The sequence below is a fragment of the Neopelma chrysocephalum genome, unplaced genomic scaffold (assembly GCF_003984885.1).
Source record: "Neopelma chrysocephalum unplaced genomic scaffold, ASM398488v2 Primary Assembly neopelma1_22, whole genome shotgun sequence".
Lineage (NCBI taxonomy): Eukaryota > Metazoa > Chordata > Aves > Passeriformes > Pipridae > Neopelma > Neopelma chrysocephalum.
Genome location: NW_020897689.1, coordinates 11,231,136 through 11,244,640, shown reverse-complemented (window position 1 = coordinate 11,244,640; position 13,505 = coordinate 11,231,136). Strand labels below are relative to the sequence as shown.

The window sequence follows — 13,505 nt, the reverse complement described above, 5'->3', positions numbered from 1 at the left end:
TATTGGCTTTTAATAAGTCTATAAAATGCTGGTAAAGTCCTACGGATGTGGCCACAATTTCTGCAAATGTGGGTACAAAGTAGCTGCAATGTCTGCTGCCCCAGTCCTCTGGCTGTCTTCTGAGCATTGTAAATACTCTATTGTGAATACTGCAGGGGTGGTGGAGAGCCCCAGATTTTACTATATGTTTTTAGTGAAAGTTGCTCTGGCTAGTATTTTTGTTTTCCTTTTTTTTCCTAGATGTCATTTTAAAATTTAAACTGAAGTCTTCAGAAAGAAGACAGCATCTTTAAATTCAGAATATTATCATGTACAATGAGAAACTGATACTGGTCTTGCAACTCGGTGATAAGTGTCAGAGTAAAGATGTGTTCTCTGTGCCATCCATTCTTAACTTTCCATGTTTTTGACCTCTACTATTGTCAGTTTTCCATGCTTAATCACAGGTCAGAAAAGACTGGGTCCAACCTTTCACCGATCACCACCTTGTCAAGTGGCACTAAGTGACATGTCCAGTCTTTTCTCGAACACCTCCAGGAATGGTGACTCCACCACCTCCCTGGGCAGCAGTTCCAATGCTTAACAACCTTTCTGTGAAGAAGTTCTTCCTGATACCCAAGCTGAACCTCTACTTCATGGATAAGCAGTCAGAATCTTTCAATTACATTTAAAGGAAGAAGCCTTTAAAACCAGGGAGCTGTCTTTTTTTTTTTCCTTTCTTGAATTCTGTCCCTTCCAGGTGTATTATTTAAGAGTCTATGAAGTAACCAGCACCTCTGGGCTAGGTAAGCACATGCAGCTCATGAAAAGCATTATCCCTCTTTGTGTTCTCCCCACACCATTCTGTTATGTGCAATTCATCCACATCTTGTTTTTACTATCAGATGGTTGCTGCACAGAGCAGCTCAGGTTGGACATGGACTGCTGGCTGAGATTTCACTTGCCCTCCTTCCCCTGGCCTGATGCATTCCTTTACATCTCAGTGACATACAAAACTGGTTTGAATTCTCTGTGCTTCTGAAGCGCAGTCTGTGTTTTACACCCTCATCTTGTGCAGGATGTAATCCTCCTGGAGTCCCTCACTGTCCTGTCACGCCTTCATCTTAATTAAGTATCACCCCCTTTGCCGCTCCTTCACATCTCGCTGTTAATAACTCCAAGTACAAACAGCTGCTCCACTAACAAGAGGTAGTGCTAACCCACTTTTTACTACTATGGAAAGTATGTACAGTTCTCGAAAGTCAGACATTGCTCTATGAGCAGATTCTTTTCTACGCAAAACTGCCCTTTTGTACTTAATTTGTTCACAAAATGCTGTACCTTTTGTATTGCATGTTGCTCCGACTATGTAATAATCATCTTCTAATAAACCACTTACAATTGTAAATAATATGCCTAAAATAAATATATATATTGAATGTATTCAAAATATTAAAAGTATGTTTACTGTTTAAAAGAACGATCTTGTTAAAAGCTCAGAATGCTGCCGGGGTGCTGGAGAGCTCCAGATTTTACCATACGTTTTTTATGAAAGCTGGTCTGTCTAGTATTTTCATTTTCCTAAATGTCATTTTTAAATTTAATCTGTGAAGCCCTCAGAAAGAAGACAGCATCTATAAATGCAGAATATTACTATTAGAAACTATCGATCCTGTACAACGAGAAACTGATACAGATTTTGGAACTGAGAAAATATATAATGTTCATTGAATAATATTTAATAGAATGTTTACCTCAGCAATAACAAATCATATGAGAAATACAGTGTTTTACAGAACTGATACATCAGATGACATGTGCATATAGTTTCAACTTTTCTTGCCTAAATATAGAAGATGTTTAAGTGAACAAGTGTGCTACGAACAAGCCAACGCTTTGGGCTCATTTGCATCAATATGTGAACCCGCTGAAAGCCATGATAAATGAGCCTTGGTTTTGTGAGCAGACACATAGCTGTGCCGGGGGAACAAACACACATTAAACCCCATAACATGCAGCACAATCCTATGAATGGATACGAGCAGTGCCCAACACACAGCTGTCACACACAGCGCTCTGTGTGCAACACAGGTTTCATTACATTTTTACTTGAGGTGAACGTGCATCCACATTTCCAGCGATAGCTACATATATGTAAGATTATCTGAAGGGTAAAGCTCTGACCTGATGGCTGCGGTCAGGGGGATTTCTGCCACTGGTTTTAAGCAGTGGAGAAAGTGCATGTGGGATTACAATTGCTATTTCTAGACTTGCCCTTTGCCTGTCACCCAAGCCTGTATTGCTCTCTACTCAGTCAGTACCACTGCTCCTTCTCTCCTCTTTTCCTCAGCACTTGTCCCAAGGGAACAAGGATACCTACTCTGCTGGCAGCTCTGCCTTTGGGCTGCTGCTCATGTCGGTGGTTGCAGTTGCCGCCTCCAGATCCCCTCATTCAGATCCCAACAATGTCCTCTGATAGAAATGCATCACATTAACTTAATGAGGTATTAATTACATTTAAGAATCAATTCATTCTCCTCCACAAACAGTATTTCAGGAATTATAGTTTGTCTATAGATATTATTTTTTAACTTAAATATATAAGTTGTAATAAATAACAATTTTTTTAAAAGCAAGAAGGGAGATTAGATTTGTGAAGTTGTTGATGTTTCCCCATGGTTTGCGCTGTCTCCTTGTGCCGAGTGAGTCAGAAACTGTCCCGTGGCTCCAATGTATAACCTGGAACGCATGGGCCACTTCTGTAAGAGAGGAGACAAGCACAGAGCTGAGATACCTGGGAGCTTTGCACTCTGACTGCAGTTCTCAGCAAAGCTTTAAGTCTTGATGGAATCACAGTACGAGAAAATAGGAAACTGTTGCTATCACCAGACATTTCCCATTTTGTCATTTGTTGGAAAATGTTAGGAGCTTGGTAAGGAAGCCTCAGCCTGGATATTTGCTTTGGTAATTAATCTAAAGGCACAGCTCCCAGCCCCACTGTGATCCAGCAGACAGGAGCAGGCTGTGCTGGTCAGTCATCCTCGCACAGTTTGTGTTGTGGATGTTCTGTTAGAGGAAAAACAATACATTCCTTTTCAAGGCACCAGGGATACTACAGGGATACACCTGCACCTGCAGGGATTGCAGCTCTATGTGCACACCCATCTGTGCAAACTCCCACAACGCTGACCACAGCACAGGGGCTGCTAAAAACTGTGTGTTAAAGGGAATTGAATGTGGTTGCTCCTTGGCGACACTGGCAGCTTCTTGTTCAGCGATTTCAGATGCAACAATTAATCTTTCCACTCACTGATTTTTGGAATCATCAATTACCCTGGTGTTAAATATTTACTCTGAAATCTTGAGTTTCTTAACCCCAGCAAATTATTTACTGCAAACAGCCCTGCACCTCTAGGTAAGAGAAGCTTAATACTGCAGTTACATCTGAGCTCTTTTATTTAAAGACTAAAGCAGCAGCATATTCTGACTTGGAAAGACTACGATCTCATTTAGTAATTTTGTTTCAAGTATGATGTTATGGGTTTGTCACCAATGAGACATCTGAGTTTAGTCATTAATTATATTTTTCATTTGGTGTACACACAACTGTACTTGAATATTTTACTTTTCTCACGATTTGCATTTACTGTACTTACATTGGTATATCAATGCAGTTAAAGTCTTCATCTGTACAGGTTGTCTCATAACCTGCACTTTGGGGTTTTTGAAGCACATGCTAGGATTTATTTGTGACACTTTCATCCAGTGCCAACTAAAAAAAATTCACTTACCACCAGGAATATTAGAAATATTGGTTAGGCTGATCGAATCTCAAAACTAGATGCATTCAAATGATATATAAATAAAATTATAAAAATAATTGCTTAAGTGAATCCAGTATTGCTCTATTCCAGTAGCCTGGGAAATGTGCATCTGGATCATTTAACTGCTGTAGTAGCTATTTCAGGGTATTTTTCTGTCAGTAGTAGTTGGCAGCTGATAAAATGTACCTGTATCCTTTTGCTCTGACAGGAAACTAACAGAAGCTATTTTGAACTTATTTTGAAATACATAATAATATTTTTTTACATATATTATAGCCATCTTCTAATTGATGTAGAGGTTTTGCTTTCTTAATGAGCCTGCTAATCATTTAAATGGCCCCAGAAGCCTGTATTCACATCATGCTTTTTACAGCAACCAGCACTGCGAACAAGGAACTCCCTGTGAATTGGGCACTTTATAGAAATTAGAGATTACTTCACAATTTAACTTAATTAAATCATTCTGAATTCAGACTCTTAAAAAAAGAAAAAAAAAAGGAAAAAAAGAAAAGAAAACACCCCAGTGCTCTAAGTCATTCCCTGTGACCAGCGCCAAAGAAAATATCCCGTGGTATTTGAGCCCCATCAGTCAGTGAGCAATGCGTTGGGAAACAGTTTCCAGCCCCAGGCCCTCTCCAAGAGCAGTTCCCCTTTCTCATTCCTTCTTTATCACTGTGATTTTTTTGATGAAGGGAAGAGTATATACCAACTAGACAAAATAAATGCTTCATAAAAGCACTTTTATGGAAGGAATTAACACGTGGCTGGTAATTAATGCCACCTTCCATACTGTGGCTGCCTCGGCAGGAGAAGAAGAGCAGGCTCAGCCATGGCTGGGGTCACTGCTGCGGGACCATGCATCACCTCACCACAAACACACGCTACCAGCAGAATCCAATGGGTCTGGTGGGAGACCACCAAGGTTTCCATGTGGGGAACAAAGAGGTGCCAGTACTTCTCTGGTGCTGCCCTTTGCCTTCAATTCCAAGGGACCAAGTCCCACTAGGTTTGGACCTACATTATATTTGATATTTTGGTGCAAAGTCCCTGAAGCTGGAGGGACAAAGCTCCAAAATATTTCCATCAGGCCCCTAGCACCTAAGCACAATGGTTGGTCCAGACAGGATTTTCATGTATTACCTCTACCAACAATACATGAGTTTGAAATCTTTAGTTTCATCTAAATATCTAAGGCCAATGAGCTTCTTCACTGACAGAAGATGGTAGCTGCTGCTCAGCTCTCCTACCTTGACGGGGTGGAGGTATCCATCCCCTCGGAGGGTGCCCAAGCCCTCTCCCGGTGACTCCTCCTCATCCTGCAGGCTGCGAGTGAGGTGTGCGATATAGGTGGTGGCCAGAAGGAGCACATCCAGCTTGGAGAGCTTGGTGTCGGGCGGCACCGAGGGGAGAGTCTTCTGCAGCTCGAGGAAGGCGTGGCGCAGGGTCTGGACCCGGCTGCGCTCCCGAGCGGCGTTGGCGGCCGCAGGTCGGCCCGGGGGTGCCCCAACCCGTTGCGCACCCACCAAGGGAGGGCAGGAATTGCCACCGGCAGCAGAAGATAGCAGGGAATCGGGCTCTGCGCCCGGGCTGGAGATCTCCTCGCTGCTGCCAGCTGAGTGTCCACAGTCCATTGGTGACTTCCCGGGCAAGGAGGGTCCTGCAAGCAAGAAGAGCATCTCTAAGGGCAGCTGCTACACTGCGCCAAAACTCTCTGAAAACAAAGATGATCAGAAATGCAAGTGCTGCCTGTGCCAGGGAAAGCTGGGATGCAGCTCTGCGAGCTGCTTTTCTACTGGCTGCTTACAAATTTGATTTCACACAGGTAGAGAAACAGAAGTTGAACTCTTCAATGATTGGGATTTAATAATTTTTTTTTAAAGTATTGCACTGAGCAAATTTTTTGTTACTCATAGCCCAGAAATGGCTTTTGAGAAAATCCAATAGTCACCACTCAGCAGCACTGACACAGTGGTTTCCGCTTACAAACTACTAAAAATTAGGCTAAATGCAATTTTTAAAACATATTCTTCATATGGTTTGGGGTGTGGGACTATTTATATATTTTCTATTTAGCTGCAATCATTTTATCAACAGTCTCACAGGTGATCAGTGCTTCATGGATTACAGAAAGAAAAAATATCATTTTCAGATGCAGCATAAATGGAGCCACAGAGCGCGGACTCATCTTTTGAAAGGTAAAATTTGGTCCATAATTTTAAAGGATCAGGAACTGACTTCTCCTCTCGTCCCACCCCCAATGTTACTAAAATAATTTTTGTGCTTGTTCTGTATCATCTACATTTTCAAATTTCAAAAGAATCTTTTAACCTCTTTTATAGCCATTGGGGGGCAAGAGAACCTTTTGAAAACAATGACGAAAACTTATTTTGGGCAAAGCTGAAAATAATGTCCACAAGGTCTTTTCCCAGCTTTCAGAAAAGCTGGTCAGTCAGTTCTGCCTGTAAACAACTCACAATCTTTTAATTAATTCAGTTCCTCTATTAATATTCCCCAAACTGTAGCAATTCTTAGCTGGAATAATACCTGATCCTGTTGTCCTCAGTTAAGCAGCCCTCCTGGCAGTCCCAGATTTCAGCTTTCAGGTGTTAGGACTGTCTGTTTCTGTGACAGTCTGGCTAGACAAGGGCAAGGACAAGTTATTAAACCTTTTAATTTCATTTAAAAACTATGTAATATTAAAAGTTTAAATAAAATTTATGCACATAAATGACTGAAGGTCTAAATTTACAAGAACTGGATCTTGATTTTGCAAAGCATTTCAAGCACACTCGGAAGTCAAAGATTGCTAGCAAAAACAAGGAAAGGTTTCTAAACAATCTTTTTTGCAATACTTTGATGGTATTTATAAGATATTATTATTGTTATTATTTCAGGTGTTCTATTGCGATTAATTTGATGTTAATCTGGTTCACAGTTTTATCATGTCATGGTCTCTTCAATATCAGTACAGGTTATACTGAAATTATTTGTGAAATATTTTGTGCACATTGTAGCTGTAAACCAAAGAGAAAAAAATCTCACTATTCTTTTTTCTTGTGGTATTTATGATTGATATAAAATAAAGCTCACATTAAGACTACATGAGCTTGTCTAGAGCAAGGTCTGAAAAATGGTCCTAGCCTCTAGCTTAAAATAAAAAAAATCCTATGTGCTTTTTTCTTGGTGTTTTCTCATTGTGTCAGGCATAGTCAGATCTGGATACATTTCAGTTTAAAAAAAATTATCATTGCAGAGATGACATCAAGACAATCAATAAGACAATCATGAAAACTGCAGAAGTTTATGTTTGTCAGCAGGACTTTTCATTTGCCATACCATCTAATTCCCACTGATACAAGGAAGTCTTCCCAGATTACTGGAGAAGTCCAGAATATCCAAGGATGTGGACAGACTGGGTTAGTATAAATACCTGCTCCTCCGATGAAATACATGACTAAGGCTGGTTTACACACAGTTTTGATTTCGCCGTGCTGGTGTATAACCAGATTTAGAACTGGAATACTACATAGTAATGCATGTACCTAAAAGCCTCATCTCCTTGGGTGACCCTTGGAGTAGGAGTTTCTGTTTTAGGAGGTTCACGTCTACATCAGATGAAATCCTAGGCCTATATTAAAAAAATGTAAAAGGTTTCATCTGTGGAAATGAGAGATTTCACTCTGAATTAAATTTCTCCACTGTCAGACTTCCCATCAAGTACAAACAGCAAATGGTCTGTGAAAATCTGCTACGCAGAAACACAGGATCTGCTGTAGGTATGTAGATATGTGTAGCCAAACCACTGTGATTCCTGCACCAGGAGCTCTTCTGTTGCACGCTGGGACTGGGCAGCATCACTCTTCTCCCCGGCATGATCAGGACACACACTCTGGGTGCTGTGCTCACTACAAACCCAGGAGTCACCAAAACCTCATGATCCAAAAAATGCTGCTGAAAACTAAAGTAAATAAAACGCCTTTGGGCAATAGTCATCTTCCCTTCAGAATTTTACAAGAAAGAGGGTTGTTTTTTAAACAGTTGCGGTAATTTTTGCAAACACCCACTTGCCGCCTGATGTGCAGAGAGAACTGGGGCTGTGAAAGTAAGTTAAAGTATTTATATTGTTTCTAAAGCATTTTTAGTGCAGTATTTCTAATGCGGGCAGACGCATTTGTATTTTAACGTGACATTACAAAGACATAATTGGTTTAAAATCTTTTATCAAAACAACCAGCACAACACTTGTTTTAGTCTTACACTCCATGTGAACGAAACGGCAATGAAGGCAACCTGCCCACACGGACAAGGAAAAGATTGAAAATGCCAGAGCAGAGCACACAGGCTGAAAAGAAACCGGTGGAAACCTCAGTTAAACTTTTCCGTTGTTCCTTGGGGGAAAAAATATAGTGAATCTGAATTATTTTGCATCGGTTTTAAAAAGACCTTGCTCTCTGCATAACTCTGGTAACAGGTAAGGAAAATCCTTTCTCTGGCGCAGGGAAATAGGAACTTGCCTATCGATGTGCGAGGGTAGCACCGGAGCTCACTGAGGAGCTCTCGGTGACCCTCACCGGCTGCCCAGGGGTGCGGGACGCGGCGGCTGCTGCGTCCCCGTCCCGCACCCCGCCTGGTGAACGCGGCTCCCCGCGACCTGGCAGGACGCCGCGGTGCCCGGCCCGGGGATGAACTTACCGTTCCCGCCCAGTGCGGAGCGGGACAGCCCGGCGCAGCCCGCTCCGCTCCGCTCCGTTCCTCTCCTCTCCTGTCTCGTCTCGTCTCGTCTCGTCCCGTCCCGTCCCGTCCCGTCCTGTCCCGTCCCGTCCTGTCGCGTCCCGTCCCGTCGCGCCCCGTCCGGCCCCGCGGCGCCGCTTATAAGCCGTCGCGGCGGTGGATGCGGCGGGGCTGTGTCGCACCTGGCCGCCGGGCTCCCCCCGCCAGCCCGGGCGGCAGCGACCGCCCCTTCCCGGGCGGGTGGGTCATCAATCACGGAGCTGTCGGGGGGCGCTCCCCTCCCTCCCCCGGCCCGGCCCCGGGTCCGTGCGGGTCCCGCCGCCGCTCGCCCCGTCCGCGCTGTTTTTCTTAGGATAAAATAACGGTTTTGCTGGAGGAGAGAAATTTAATCTCTGGGCTGAGAGCTCGGGCGATGCCCTGTTAAAAGCAAGTCCTTTCTCCCCGCTCCGCCGCCGCTTCTCCGGCTCGCTGAGGTTCCCTGGGCCGAGAGGGTTCCCCCGGGTGAGATGCGAGGAGGGAGCGGGGTCGTGGCTGCCCAGGCACCGCTCGGGGCCCGACCCCCACGCGTGGGTCCAACGCGGGATGGAAACACGAACGGGATGAGGCGAGCCCGGGCGGGCAGAGAGGGGGATTTAACAGGGAACGGGGAGCGAATAAAAATCAGTAACGCTAATGAGAAGGGACAGTCAAAATAAATACCGGGATATAGAATTAGCTCAGAATAACATTTGGAACGAAGCCCGGTTGTGCGATAACAGAGACACAATAAATCAAGCCTCGGGAGCAGTGGAAAAACAAAGTCTGAGCGATTCGTTACCGGGTTTGCAGCCAAGAAAATTAAGGACTTAAGCTTCAGCCATAATTGGAAGTCCCGGTAAGGGACAAGCCCGGTGAGGACCTGGCGGGGGCAGCCGCGCAGGGGGAGCCGGACACCTGCCCTCCGCCCCGGCCCCGGCCCGGCAGTGCCCGGAGAGCGCCCGCTGCAGCCGCCGGGCCGTGCCAGCAAAACGCTCCAGTCCGACTGTTCCACCACGGCCACGCTGAGGGGTACGAGCAGGGGCTGCCCGCGGGTGGGACCCTTGCTCTGCCCGGCGCCCACCGCCCTGCCCAGGCCCCGCCGGCCTTTGTGCTCTCGGGCTGGTACCCACAGTCCCGCGGAGCCGCGTCCGCCGGGCGGAGAGGGCTGGCCGGCGAGGGATGCTGTCGGGCTTTTCTAAAGGTTCTGAATTTAAGTACTAAATTCTAAATTAAACGGAACTAAAACTGAAACTGTGTGTCAACGTTTACCTTTGTCTGACGCTGGCAGCCTCGGTGGGGGGCTCCCTTCATCCATCACGGGCCACTCTTTCAAAAGCTACTATGTCGGTACGTACAAGACCACGATGATGGACTTCACCTGCACCACAGACCGTTCTTTGGCCTCCCGGGGCCCAAAAGAGTGAAGGCCGGGGTTCTCTGGGTGACAGGGAGGCGTCTCCAAGCAGCTGTGCTGAGCCACGTTTTTGCCTCGAGGTTTCCGACGCTGCCTCCAGCCCAAGTGAGAATTGCTGAATCCTCTCTGCAGCCAGACACCTCTATGCTCAGCCAGCCTCTGGGGCTCAAGCAAGCAGTTCTTGAACACGTCCTTAAAATTATACTCAAACATCCTCACTGTGGTGTGATGTGGGAGAACTGACCCCAGACTCCCTGGGGAGCAGGGAGACTTGCCTTCCAGCCCCAGTTCCACTGGGGCTCCTCTGTCATTTTGTAAGCATCGAACATGCACTGACTGGGTCCAGCACACAAGTCTGGGGTACCCCGGGCCCATCCCCCAGGGAGGTGTCCTCAGTTTGCCTGCCCAAGTGCCTCGCAAAGAGGTGTTCTCACTAGGCTATGGGACACTTAGCCGTGTCACTGACAGAGAACTTAACAGCAGGTGTCCCAACTGCCCAGGACTTCCCACCCACCCTAAATTAGCAGATTGCTACTGCTGTGCTCTTCTTCTCTGCTCTGATGTAATTGATGACACAATATTATGTATTTTTTTGGCTTTCCCACCGTACACACACTGTATTCTGCCTCAGTGCAGGAAATCCAATGGAAGGAGCTGGAAGAAAAGTGGTGGTGGAATTCCCCTTACCATCTTTTTGACAGTGCCAAAACCAGCTTGCTGCAGAGTGCACTTAGGGAAGTGGCATGGCGAGATTTGTGGTCAGAGTTTGGATACACCACCCTGGCTGCTAACCCTGTTACCATAAAAGAGGTGCTTTAGATATATTTTAAAAAAAGCCAAGGAGATATAAAGGTAGAAATAGTTGTTCTTTGGTCCATGAAGATTTTCTCCCACCAGACGACTCCACCATTATAACCACAAAGACATCCAGTGATTTTCTTCTATCAACACACTATTTAAGTCTAAAACTGTAATAAGCTGCTGCAGCTGTTTCTTCTTCTTTTTTCCCAAATGACTGAGAATTACTTTCCTGCCTTACCTTCAAAAGTACATTTCAAATCTGAGAAATGCCAGAGCCACAGAAGAGCCAGATTTTCAGCATGATTTAGGTAAGAAAAATTTTTACCAGAGACAGAGTGATATTTTTCCAGGTACACTCTGCCCCCTTCATGTCAAATTATTCTCTGGTTTTATAGCTACAATTCAGCATGAACATTTAGGGTATTTCTTTCCAATTTGTTCATTTTGTCTCATTCCCATTTCTGTATAAGGGTTTCTCAAGTGTATTTGCCTACTGGTTATTGGTGCCTGACGGACTAGTAGAAATGTCACTTCTCCAAATAATACCATTCTCGCATGAAGCCACACATGGACTGTATCTGCTCAGGTCCCACAGATTCCACCTCTAGCCCAGGAGCAAATAAAAGGCAGGACACAGCCACAGAAGAATAAAAATATGTTGAAATTCAGAACTTCTGCTTCTTGGGGAAATCTCAATGTTTATAATGGGAATGCATTCCAAAGCCAAACAAGTATTTTGAACATTTCCAGTTATATCCTTTTTCTTTTGTTTCAAATACCATGTTGATATTTGAATTGTAGAATATGGTGTATTGTAGAACCATAGCATATTCTGCAGTTATGTTAAATACATTATATCAATAAACCTTTTGTATTTTCTCAGTAATAATTACTTTCAAAATACATCTAAAATACGTATCAGAAGGGCTCCATTCTAGTGTATAGGTGTGTACATAAGTGTTAGAGCATAGTATCAAGGGATTTTTTTAAAGATTTAGAGTTACTAAGATCCCACTATTATTCCATTTCAGACCCACACATATTTAAGGAAATACTTCTAAACAATTCCCTTGTAGATGTTCAATCTGGAAGGGTCTCTGTAAACTCAGCTGTTCTCACTCTAAGAAAAGATAAAGGAAAACCAGGGTGAAGAGAACCTCAGCAGGTCTGGCTCTCCATTTTCCCTTTGGTAGTGGCCATGTGAGAAGCACAGTATTGTAGCTGGAGTGAGTGAGCAGTGAGAGCTGAGCAGGCTTTACTGGAGCTGGAGAAATGTGAATATTTATGCATCAAATGACGGTGTGGATGATTTTACTCAAGGGGAATTGCAGACTTCAGATGCAGGGGTTGAGGGCAGGCCAAAGTATGGGCCTGATGATACATGTGTGCAGCTGGGATGCAGCCAAACTATTATGGAATATAAAAAGTGAGAGGGAGAGTAGATCCAGAGTGAAAACAAGACCCACTTTGCTGTTTCACCAGAGGAAGATTTTGGTAGGGGTTTGCTTTAGCTGGATGTGAGTTGCTTGGCTGTGGGATTCTCTGTGTGAAACCCCATGGCCTATGTTGTATCGGGAGTAATTAATTCAAGTCTTCAATGTTTTATTTAACATACAAGAAAGTAAAATCTTTAATCCAGAAATACTCAGAATCTATGGAAAATAAGCCATGCTTTTTAGATGACTTACACAGCATAACCCACATTAAGAAATACTAATGATCCATTAAACAGTTTTAAATGGGTGTGTGTAAGGGAGAGGGAAGTGTAAGATGGAAAGATCACTCCACGCTGTAGAGATCAGGGGGCAACTTCCCAGTGTGCTGCATTGAGTCAGCAATCGAGCAGCTGCCACTTTGAACATGCTCACCAAAAGTATTGACATTCTTCTCTGGGAATTGCTTAAACAAGAATGAACTTTTTTTTGATGTATGCTTTTCTGTCTTTCTTGATCTGAATATCATTGATGACAACAGCTAAAACAAGAAGTTCCGTTCTCGGTTAGTATTAATTTCAGGACTAACAATGACAGCTACACATCAGAGCTTTATTTAGTGTTTTGAATTTTCTGATTCTGAAGGCAAATGGCTCACTAGCTTTATGTGCTGGTTTTGGCTGAGGTAGAGTTCATTTTCTTCACAGGGGCTGGTATGGGTTGCATGGGGGTTGCACTGGGGGTGCATGGGAGGTTGGGACAGGTGACCCCAACCGACCAAAGGGACATTCTATACCATATGACATCATGCTCAGTATATGAAGTGGGGGTGGATGTTTAGATGTTTGGCATCTGTCTTCCCAGGTAACCATAGCATGTGATGGGACCCTGCTTTCCTGGGGATGGCTGAACACCTGACTGCCCATGGGAAGTGGTGATTGAATTCCTTGTTTTGCTTTGCTTGCATGTGTGTCTTTTGCTTTCCCTACTTAACTGTCTTTATCTCAACCCACTAATTTCCTAGCTTATACCCCTTCCAATTCTCTCCCTAATCCTACTGGTATGGGAGTGAGAGAATGGCTGTGTGGGGCTTAGTTTAACAGCTTAGTTAAACAACAGTTTAACAGAAGCATCTGGCACCTCAGAGTTACAGTACCACTCACTTACTATCTCAGCTTTGGAAATCTGGTTCTTTATAATGAAGATGAAGATCTTGTTATTCAAGGGGAAAAATGCATGCAGAAGTTAAATTTATTTGAATCAACTCTATCAAATTATATTTATCTTTATAACCAATAACAAAAT

The 13,505-nt window shown here is 44.1% G+C and overlaps 1 protein-coding gene across 2 annotated transcripts; it reads right to left on the bottom strand.

The window, feature by feature from the left end:
• Positions 1–2,498: 2,498 nt before the first annotated feature.
• Positions 2,499–8,568, bottom strand: TCF24 (transcription factor 24). 2 transcript variants are annotated; one of them, XM_027690343.1, is made up of 4 exons: positions 8,496–8,568; positions 6,348–6,439; positions 5,051–5,460; positions 2,499–2,738 (listed from the first exon to the last, which is right to left on the bottom strand). In XM_027690343.1, the coding sequence occupies exons 3-4, from the start codon at positions 5,432–5,434 to the stop codon at positions 2,625–2,627; spliced, it is 498 nt and encodes a 165-aa protein (XP_027546144.1). In that variant the 5' UTR covers positions 5,435–5,460; positions 6,348–6,439; positions 8,496–8,568; the 3' UTR covers positions 2,499–2,624. The 2 variants fall into 2 exon arrangements, with proteins under 2 accessions (XP_027546144.1, XP_027545354.1); XM_027689553.1 differs by having other exon boundaries at positions 6,348–6,435; positions 8,496–8,566.
• Positions 8,569–13,505: the final 4,937 nt, after the last annotated feature.

Coding starts and splice junctions, on each gene's coding strand:
- TCF24 (XM_027690343.1), bottom strand. CDS start 5,434: ATGGACTGTGGACACTCAGCTGGCAGCAGCGAGGAGATCTCCAGCCCG. Junction 2,739..5,050: donor GATACCTCCACCCCGTCAAG/GTAGGAGAGCTG, acceptor CCTCTCTTACAG/AAGTGGCCCATGCGTTCCAG.